This window comes from Saprolegnia diclina (assembly GCF_000281045.1).
Source record: "Saprolegnia diclina VS20 unplaced genomic scaffold supercont1.4, whole genome shotgun sequence".
Classification (NCBI taxonomy): Eukaryota; Oomycota; class Saprolegniomycetes; order Saprolegniales; family Saprolegniaceae; genus Saprolegnia; species Saprolegnia diclina.
The window spans coordinates 112355-121577 of record NW_008246071.1 but is presented as its reverse complement, the minus strand read 5'-3'; the positions used below and the strand labels follow the sequence as shown (position 1 = coordinate 121577).

At 61.4% G+C, this 9223-nt stretch overlaps 5 protein-coding genes across 5 annotated transcripts; 2 read left to right on the top strand and 3 right to left on the bottom strand.

The window, feature by feature from the left end:
- Nucleotides 1-735: 735 nt before the first annotated feature.
- SDRG_01740 (hypothetical protein) lies at nt 736-1562 on the bottom strand (the record flags this gene model as incomplete). The annotated part of the gene is made up of 2 exons (XM_008607284.1): nt 736-741; nt 789-1562. The coding sequence occupies 2 exons, from the start codon at nt 1560-1562 to the stop codon at nt 736-738; spliced, it is 780 nt and encodes a 259-aa protein (XP_008605506.1).
- A 314-nt stretch (nt 1563-1876) lies between these two features.
- On the top strand, nt 1877-2875 carry SDRG_01739 (hypothetical protein). Its single transcript, XM_008607283.1, has 5 exons — nt 1877-1965; nt 2013-2442; nt 2491-2573; nt 2621-2716; nt 2761-2875. Exons 1-5 carry the CDS (start codon nt 1909-1911, stop codon nt 2821-2823), a joined length of 729 nt encoding a protein of 242 aa, XP_008605505.1. The 5' UTR covers nt 1877-1908; the 3' UTR covers nt 2824-2875.
- Nucleotides 2876-3091: 216 nt separating this feature from the next.
- SDRG_01738 (hypothetical protein) lies at nt 3092-4027 on the top strand (the record flags this gene model as incomplete). The annotated part of the gene is made up of 3 exons (XM_008607282.1): nt 3092-3187; nt 3233-3633; nt 3679-4027. 3 exons carry the CDS (start codon nt 3092-3094, stop codon nt 4025-4027), a joined length of 846 nt encoding a protein of 281 aa, XP_008605504.1.
- A 26-nt stretch (nt 4028-4053) lies between these two features.
- Nucleotides 4054-4895, bottom strand: SDRG_01737 (hypothetical protein; the record flags this gene model as incomplete). Its single annotated transcript, XM_008607281.1, has 3 exons — nt 4427-4895; nt 4252-4377; nt 4054-4208 (listed from the first exon to the last, which is right to left on the bottom strand). Exons 1-3 carry the CDS (start codon nt 4884-4886, stop codon nt 4054-4056), a joined length of 741 nt encoding a protein of 246 aa, XP_008605503.1. The 5' UTR covers nt 4887-4895.
- Nucleotides 4896-4967: 72 nt separating this feature from the next.
- SDRG_01736 (hypothetical protein) lies at nt 4968-9124 on the bottom strand. The gene is made up of 4 exons (XM_008607280.1): nt 5863-9124; nt 5564-5821; nt 5432-5515; nt 4968-5385 (listed from the first exon to the last, which is right to left on the bottom strand). The coding sequence occupies exons 1-4, from the start codon at nt 8929-8931 to the stop codon at nt 5008-5010; spliced, it is 3789 nt and encodes a 1262-aa protein (XP_008605502.1). The 5' UTR covers nt 8932-9124; the 3' UTR covers nt 4968-5007.
- Nucleotides 9125-9223: the final 99 nt, after the last annotated feature.

Genomic DNA, 9223 nt, shown 5'->3' with positions numbered 1-9223 from the left:
TCGTGATTGTCCGCCACCGCCACTGCGGTCGGCTGCTTTTCGGTAGTTTTGAAGCCACAGCATCTAGACTTACAGCATTCAGAGAGGTCGATCGGTTGATACATGGATTATTAATCCAATAAATTTGAAAAGTAAATTATGTTGGCTCGCTTTCGCTAGCGACGTGTGCCACCGTGAGCACCACCACCGCTACTGCGACGCAAAAGGCAATCAGGCCTAGCCGCACCGTTAGCTGACGGTAGGCGCGTCACGTACCCAAGCCAAGGGCGACGAAGAGAAGGCCGCAGCGGTGCACGATAAGCACGCCGTCACGCGTGACGTAGTGCATGTCGTGGAAGAGGCCATGGAGGATGGCGTCGTCATTGCCGGGAAACACACAACCGATTGGTCCTTTTTTGGTCAATGAAAATGTACTCGGCGCGACCATGCGGCTCCTGATGCATTTTGCGGAGAGCCAACCACAACACTGTGTGTCGGCCTCTCTCCTTCCAATCTGCGAGCGAACGAAGGCGCAACATGTCGGTCAGTTCAACTCCATGACGTGGCGTGTTCTGCGAAGTTTCACAATCCTGTGCCAGTGATTATTCAGAAAATGAAGCTCGATTAGACAATAGTTGACGCGCCAACTAAAAATCGTCGGTGGCCCAAAACACTGTGTTGTGCGGATCAGCTGGAAACGGTGCGAGACCAAGTGCCGGATGAACACGGGCCATCCAGCCGTGGTCGCAAACAGCCTCAGCGCTAGCGTCGGCACTCAGGTGCAACGCTGCGACGACAGGCGCAGACACCAGCACGGGCTGTGACGTCGCATGTGCCAGGAGCGCATTCGCAATCGCTGCTTGTTCGGTGGTTGCCAGCAGCGGGTCCACGCATATCTCTTCAATCGCCCGCTCGCTCGGCTCGGACCACGCAAAGACGTAGCCGAGGAGCTCTGCGTCGCGCCATGCTCCAATCGCGCGCACAGACTTTTGCGCATGACGCGCTCGGACCCAGTGCAAGATGTACTCGCGGTCGCGGGCGACGGGACCGCTGAAGCGCGACGAGAAGACCGTGTAGATACGCAGACACGCGTCGCAGTCGCGCTCGAGGTCCAGCGGAACGAGTCGTACCGAGGCCGGCACGCCGCTAGTGGAGCGCACTAGCATCTTGATGTGCGGCATGGAGACGTAGCCATGTCGAGCGTAGATGTGGCCAATGCGCTCAAAGCTCGTATGGAGACAGGACACCTGCGAGGTCGCCATTGGGCCGTCAATCGCGGCCTCCATGAGCTGAGCTGCCAGACCGCGACGGCGATACGCCTCCTTGGTGGACACTTCGGCAATGCCAGACATGGCGACTGCGGCGCCATTCCAGTACTGGTAGCGAGGGACAACGCGGACGCTAGCCGCGATGGTACCATTGTCGATGGCGACCAGAATGTTGTCCCAGCTCTCGAGCGCCCGCGCGTCATTGTGCAGGTGCGAGGCAAAGTATGCCCGCGTCGCGCCGCTTCGGAAGACCTCGGCGACGTGGTCGAGCCACGCGTCCTCTTCGCTCTGCCGCAGCCCCCGCACAGCGATCATGCGAATCTTGGGCGAGGTTGACGGATCCGGATACATCAAAGTGGGAAAGAGCTTGGCTGGCCGCACACCACCACGCCCTCCACCGTGATTGGCTAGTGGCATGCGGCCCGCGTCGGTCCTTGAAAATGCTCGAGATTTACAGCAAAGGAAGGTCGACTCAAGGCTAGTCGGAGTGGCTGCAGCGTCGTCGCGCCGATGGATTGTGCTGCAGCCAGCATCGCAGATCGACTAGTTGAGTGGTTTTAGTCTTTGACCTCAACGCAGAACTCGTATCCGGATATTTCCCGATAAGACGCAATTTCAATGGCAATTAGCGCATTTTCACCAAACGCAAGAGACTGCAACGATGGGACCGAAGAAGGGCAACATGAACTCGAAGGCTGCGGCCGCCAACGAGCGCAAGGTACGCAGCATGGTCTCGTCCTCGTCTTGTCTGTCGGCTACGCGTAGGCCGCCAACGACGCGGAGAAGAACAAGAAGAAGTCTGCCCAGGCCGAAGCTGCGGCGGCGGTGGAGTGGGCGCAAGGCGCTGATGCCCGCGGCTCGAAGCGCCAGCAGGAAGAGGAGCTCAAGCGCCAGCAAGCGGATGCGAAGAAGGCGGAGCTCAAGCGTCTCCAGGAAGAAGAGGAAGCCGCCTTGTCGGGCGTCAAGGCCAAGGCCAAGACGAAGAACATGAAGGACATGGACAAGCCGTGGGAACTCGCTTTGGAGCCGACGGGCAAGAAGAGCAACAAGGGTAGCCGTGCCAAGCCTGCGCCGGCGCCGCGTGTCATTGCCGACCCTGCCCCAGCCCGCCCCGCCGGTCGCCACGACATTGTCTTCAACGACGACATCGACTTGCATGAAAACAAGAACCGCCACGTCTCGGACGCTCTGGAAGGTACGTCGCTTGACTGCAAGGAGCTTGAGATCTTATATTGCATGATAGCGACCTCGGTGGAGGACGCGCTCGCGTTGCTCAGCACGGACGACAAGGGCAACGAGCGCCACCCGGAGCGCCGTGCCAAGGCGGTACAAGAAGCTGCTGCGCTCTCGAGCGATGCTTATTCTTCCTACAGGCATACAAGGCGTTCGAAGAGGTCACGATGCCGCAGCTCAAGGAAGACTACCCGGGCTTGAAGCTCTCGCAGTACAAGCAGCGTCTCAGCGAAATGGTATCGTTCGTCCTCTACTTTGACTCACACTAGATCCTGTGTAGTGGCGCAAGTCGCCGCAGAACCCTCTCAACCAAGACTCCAAGGCCTACAACGCCAAGAACTAATTAGCTATCCCAGGCAGTGTCTTTTGAGAAATAGAGTTCTTCCGCCAAGTCCTTCCACGCTTATGCTGATGACGCAACGCGCCTAGCACCGTAGCTTGCATGGACATCGCTGCGACTCTACCCTGCCTGCAATGTCTGGAGTCGCGCTCGAGCTCGGTGCAAGGCATGCACTAATGCAGAAGCGTGCGCATTTTGTTTTGAGTTTGAGCTTCAGCGTCGATTATCCGGCGGCCGGATATCATAAGGGGCAGTTTGGCAAGCGGCAATAATGACGTCACAGCGCGTGAGCCAGCGGCGCCTGCTGACCGCGTCCCGGCGCTTCCTCACGTCGGCCTCTTGCGCCTCGAGCGAGGCCGTCGCCACGGTACGCTGCCTTCTCTGCATGCCAATGTCGAGTCGCTGCACGTAGTACTGCCGCAATGTCGAGTTTGCGCTCAAGCACATGGAGCTGGATCCGAGCCTGAGCTGCACGCCCGAGTACGACGAGCTTGTCGGCGTTCTTGGCGATCTCCACGGTCTCTGCCCTCCCCAGTTTCGCCACGAGAACCAAATCTTTCCGCCGCCAGACGTCCTGCGGCGACGACGCGTCCAGGCGGTCGAGCGCGCTGCCGAGCCGCCGACAAAGAGCCACGTGGACTCGATCTTGTCGCAGCTGGAAGAGCACGTACAGAGTGGCTGGGACGCGCAGAACGTCAGCCTCATGGACGACACCAACGATCTCATCGAGGACTTGGACGATCTCCTTGGCGCCACGCCGCATATGCCGGAACAGCCGACGGCCTCGCTCAAGGACATGCGCGAGAAGCTCGGGTACATGCATGCACTGGCGCCTCGTCATGCATGATCCTTCTGTAGCATTGCGGGCACGAGAGGCGTGCGCGCCAGCGCCTCGGCCGAGCAGTCGAAAGAAGAGAAGGACGCGATGGAGGCCGAGATGTACCAAATGACACAGCACTTGAAGGCGTACGCGCACAGCTACGACGAGTCGCTCCAAGACGACGCGGCGCTCATCAACAGCGTTGCCGACCGCGCGCAGGCCAACTTGGCCAAGCTCGACTCGGAGAACGCGCGGCTCGAGGTGCATTTGAACAACGGGCTCACGATGTGGAAGATGCTGCTGCTTCTCGCGCTCGTCTTTGTCGTCTTCCTCGGCATGTATATCTTTATGAAGCTCTTTGCGCACCGACGCTACCCGCTTTTTTAAAATCAATGCAACCAATTGAGATTGAGTTAGGAAAAGAAGACGCTGTTCTTGCGCGGGTCATGGAGCGGCACTTGCTTCTTCGCCATTTGCCGGTACAGCTCCGGGTCGATCTCGGGCACGTTCGACGACGTCGAGTACGACCGCGCATCGCACCCAAACTCAAAATGGCACTTGCGCAATTCTACCACATTTGCGTCTAGTACCCTTTTTTGTCCATGGCCTACCGTCTTTGACCTCGGCCGCCATGACCGCGCACTTGGCGTCCTTCGGATCAAAGTTCATGGTTCCCTTGGCGGTCGAGACGTACTCAATTGCGTCGTCGCCAAACTCAAACGGGCACTTTTTGGGACCTACATTCCCGTTTTTGTCACAATGGCGAGCCCAGAAAGGACAACGCACCCGTGAGCTTGCGCGTCTCTTGGCGCATCGCGATCGCGCGGTCCATCGCTGGCCGGCTCCACTGCGTCGCGTCCTTGGTCGAGGTCGAAAGCACGGGCTTGGCGTACCCAAAGGTTGCGGACGTGCGCATGAGCATGCCCTTGGCCTCGACGTTGAGCTTGGCCGTGTACTTGTGCAGCTGGCCCGTCGGGTCTTCCTGTGCGTTGGACGTCTCGTAGCTCAAGCCCGGCTCGTTCATGTCGCCGACATCAAAGTGCCGCGCGCGGTTGTCGGTCTTGATGTGCTGGCGGTGGGCGATCTCTTCGGGCGTCAAGCGCTGGTATGTTGTTGCGAGCGCCGTCATTTCCTTGCCTGCGGTCGCGTAGTCGAGCCGGTCGTAGCCGACAACAATGCTTGTGCGCTGGAGCTCCTCCCGCTTGAGGGCTTGTAGCTCCTTGGACGTTGGCACTGGCGTCGGCATGCTATCGCGCTTTTCAAAATGGCTTTTCATCCCGGGCAGTCTATTTGTAGCCAACACCCCTACCCACCCCGAACCCTACTGCACCCGCATCCACGTAGTATATAATCAACAACGATGTAGACTAGACGACGACCGGCGCATCGCCATGGCCGTGACGCCAATGCGTCACGAGGCTGCTAAAGAGGCCGGAGGGTGTCGCGAGGAGGTTCGCGGGCGTGTCAAACTCGGCCACGCCCCCGTTGTCGAGGACGAGGATCCGGTCGGCGTCGAGGATCGTGTTGATGCGGTGGGCGATCGTGATGCACGTGCAAGTGCCAAACTCGTTGCGGAGCGTCTCTTGCAGCGCGGCGTCGGTGGCCGCGTCGATGGACGCCGTCGCTTCGTCCATGAGCAGCACGGCCGCTTTCTGGAGCAACGCGCGCGCAATGCACAGCAATTGGCGCTCGCCGACGCTAAAGTTGACGCCGCGCTCGTCGACGATCGCGTCGAGCCGCGTCACCTACAGATACCCTCGTCGGTTCCTAGAGGCTGAATGGACATGCTACCTTGGTGTCGAGGTGCGCGCGTTTGAGCGACGTCCAGAGCGCATCGTCGTCGAACCGGTCGAACGGATCCAAGTTGGAGCGCACCTACGTGCAGTTGCTCACTCGTCATACCCCAAGAGACCATCGACGTACGGTGCCGGAGAAGAGGACGGGGTCTTGCGGAATGATCGCGATGCGGTCGCGGACGTCGTGGAGCCCGAGCGTGCGCAAGTCGACGCCGTCAATCTCGATGTGACCGGCTTCGACTTCGACGAGCCGGAGCAGCGCGACCACGAGGCTCGACTTGCCGGCGCCCGTGCGTCCGACGACGCCGACCTTTTCCCGCGCGCGAATCGAAAACGAGACGCCGCGGAGCACGAGCGGGAGGCCCGGACGGTACCGCAGGTGCACCTACACCTCCCATCAATAGATAGCCGCAGAGACAAGGATACGTTGGTGAACGTGACAGCGCCCGCGTGCGGCCACGCGGTGGGAAGGACGCTATCGGACGTCACGCGCAAGTCGGCTTCGGGCGGCAGCTGCGTGTACGCGACGAGGCGCTCGATCGACACCATGTCGGTCTCGAGCTCGCTCAATGTGGTCACCGAGAGGTTGAGGTTGCGCGTGATCTGGAACGCATACGAGAGCGCGACGCCGACGAGCGCCGCAAACTCGGTCGAACCCGACGGCTTGGCAACGACCGCGCTCAAGGCCGCAAAGGTGGCCACGAGCGTGCCCACGAGCTCGAGACGCAGCCCGAGCCAGCACGCCACCGCAAAGTTGAGCAGCGCCGCGCGCTGGTTGGCGTCGAGCGCCGTAAAGAGGCGGCGTCGGAACGCGTCTTGGACGCCCGAGGCCGATATCGTCGAGAGACCGTCGAGGGTTTCGGTGAGGAGCGCGAGGATCGGCGACCGCGACGTCGACTCGAGGCGCTGGAGCTCCCGAGAGGTCGCAATGTAGTACTGCTGCGCGCGGTAGTAGAGCAACCCGATTGGCGCCAAGCACAAGCCAAAGAGCGGCGTGACGTACGCGATCGTCGCGAGCGTTGAGAGGACGGTGAGCGACGTGGCGACGAGGCTGCCCCACGCCGAGGGCAGGTCGTCGTCGGCCGTGTCGACGTCTTTCGAGAGTCGGTTGACGATGCGTCCGAGCGGCGTTGTGTCAAAGAAGGCGAGGGGCGCCCGCAAAAGCGCTTGCAGGAGCTGACCAAAGAGGCGGCGCGACCCGCGGAGACCGAGGAGCGAGATCGCGAGCGACCGACAGAAGAGACAGCCCACGAACGCGAGGTTGAGACCAACAAAGACGCTCAGGTAGACGCCGCCGTCCTCGTTACCTGCTGCGTGCTGCGACCAGACTGCGAGCCAGAGCGTCGAGCCGAGCGTCATGGCTTGGGCGACGACAAAGATACCGACGACGAGTGCACCGAGCCCGACGCCGCCGCACGCGCGCAGCCAGACGCGGTAAATGTCGCGGTGCACGTGGCCCACGGCGCGGTCCTCTTTCGTGATGAGCGACGACGACGCCGTTGTTGGTGGCAAAGCCGGAAGCGTGTAGGTAGTCGCCTCTTGCACGTTCGATGCTGCGTCGTGACGGCTGCTACCGTCGCTGTTCGGATCGTCCTCATCGTCGGTGGAGGGTGGCGTGTCGACGGGGCCCGCGCCGAGCTGAAACTGCGCGAGCATGGAGGCCAGACGTCCCTCCGACTGGAGGGCGAGGTCGGCGAACGACCCGGCTTGCACGACCGCACCCGCCTCGAGCACGAGAAGGTGGTCGCAGTGCGCGAGGACGCTGAGCTGGTTGGTCACGAGCAACACGATCTTGGTCGCGAGCCGGTCGCGCACGCAGCGCTGAAAGATGTCGGCGCCCACGTGGCTGTCGACGGCCGCGAGAACGTCGTCGAGCAAAAGAAGGTCCGCGTCACTGTACATGGCGCGCGCCAGTGCTACGCGCGTGCGCTGGCCGCCGCTGAGCGTGATGCCCTTCTCGCCAATCTCGGTCAGGTCGCCGTGCGGCAAGACGTGCAAGTCGGGCTCCAAGCAGCTCGCGTAAACGGCGTCGGCGTATCTCGCAGCGTCAAACGCCAGGCCAAAGCAAATGTTGGCGCGGACGCTCGCGTTCTGGATGAACGGCTGCTGGCTCACGTACGCGACGGCGCCCAAGCGGTGCACGTGGCCGTCGATGCAGTCGACGTCGCCCAAGAGGCCGTGCAGCAGCGTCGACTTGCCGCTGCCCACGGGTCCGATCACTGCAACCAGCGACGGCGACGTCACGTGCAGGGACACGCCACGCAGCCGATCTCCAAAGTTGGCTGCATCCATGTCGACGCCAGGCGAGCGCAAGGCGCCAGGCCCGACCGGCGTCCGCTCGGGCGCGGATAAAAACGTCTCGAGCCGCGTCGCACTCGTGTACGCCTCAACGACGGCGTGGAGCACTTGCGGCAGCTTGAAGAGCGGGAACCGGAGGACGTTGAAGAGCGCGACGGACGTCAGCGCCGTGCTCACGTCCAGCTCGTTGCCCAAGAGCACGTACGCGCCCAAAGACGCGGCGGCGACCAGCGACGGCACGCCCGTGTAGAGCGACGTCGCAGCCGCTTGGATCGCAACGTAGATGCGGAGGATGCCGAGCTCGGCGTCGCGGAGCGAGAGGATGCGGTCCGCAAAGCTGAGCTCCCACGCCTGGAGCTTGAGCACCTTGATGCCGGCGAGCACTTCGTAGCAGAGCTTGCCGCGCGTGTCCTTGACGGCGAGCAGCGACGACTGGAGACGCCGCATGATCTTGGAGAGGAGCGTCGTGATTGGAATGACGAGGAGGATGACGCCAAGACCCGCAAGGAACGCAACACCGAGCTCGTTGTACAGCAGGGTGCAGGCAATGACGAGGAGGTACGGGACGACCCAGATCGTGTGGAGATTGAAGAGCGCCCTCTGGAGTCGTGGCGCGTCGACAGCGACAAAGTTTGCGATCTGGCCCGTCGACGTCTCTTGGAGTGCTTTGGTCGAGAGCTTGAGCGACTTGGCGTACACGGCGGTTGCAATAGCACTCGTGACTTGGAGGCCTGTCTCGCACAAGATGAAGGCGAGGTGCCGGAACGAGAAAGACTGTGCGAGCTCCGAGGCAAAGACGATGGCAACAAGCACGTAGCCCGATGACATTGGCGCGTCATCGTCGCGAAGGAAGGCGATCATGCGCTTGATGACGAACGGCGACACAAACTCAAGGGACGTGCGGAGAAACCGCAAAAGCCCCGCGAAGAGGAAGCGAGCGCCGAACGCCCGGAAGAGCGCGCGCACGAGGGACGGCGACGGCCGCGCCAGCTCTTGCTGCCAGCACTCTTCAAATCGCGAGGCGACGTTGATGGCGCGGTACTCAGGCTTGAGTTCGTAGAGATCGTCCGCGTCCAGAGGCCGAGTGCGTCCAAGCTCCAAGAGTGGAGTCACCCACGTAAAGAAGAAGTACGAGCGCCAGGTTCTAGCGCGGCCCAGTGGGCGTGAGGGCGGTAGGAGCGGTGACGACTCGGTCATCCGATTCGATGTCGCCAAACCTGCAGCGCAATGCACCGAAGGCGCCAAACCAATGGTGGTAACTTTGAAACGACCTGCATTCGTTGTGGGTGGTCATTGAAGCGAGTTAATGATGGTCCTTCGTCCCACCCGCCTTCGGACGAGGCCGCACCACTCGGCCCTTGGCAAAGCTTCTGTGATTGTTCCTGCGCGGGCTTGCCTGAAGATCGCAAGGTGGGAAAATCGAATCCTGCATTCCAATTGGATGTAATACGCTAAAATACTGCCAATCGCTGGGCATATCGATTTCACC

Bases quoted from the DNA above. Each gene is read 5' to 3' on its own strand.
- SDRG_01736 (XM_008607280.1), bottom strand. From the start codon at position 8,931: ATGACCGAGTCGTCACCGCTCCTACCGCCCTCACGCCCACTGGGCCGC. The intron at 5,516-5,563 runs GTACGTCGATGG...AACTGCACGTAG, and splicing joins CCGTCCTCTTCTCCGGCACC to GTGCGCTCCAACTTGGATCC. The intron at 5,386-5,431 runs GTAGCATGTCCA...GGGTATCTGTAG, and splicing joins GCGCGCACCTCGACACCAAG to GTGACGCGGCTCGACGCGAT.
- SDRG_01739 (XM_008607283.1), top strand. From the start codon at position 1,909: ATGGGACCGAAGAAGGGCAACATGAACTCGAAGGCTGCGGCCGCCAAC. The intron at 2,574-2,620 runs GTACAAGAAGCT...TTCTTCCTACAG, and splicing joins CGGAGCGCCGTGCCAAGGCG to GCATACAAGGCGTTCGAAGA. The intron at 2,717-2,760 runs GTATCGTTCGTC...GATCCTGTGTAG, and splicing joins AGCAGCGTCTCAGCGAAATG to TGGCGCAAGTCGCCGCAGAA.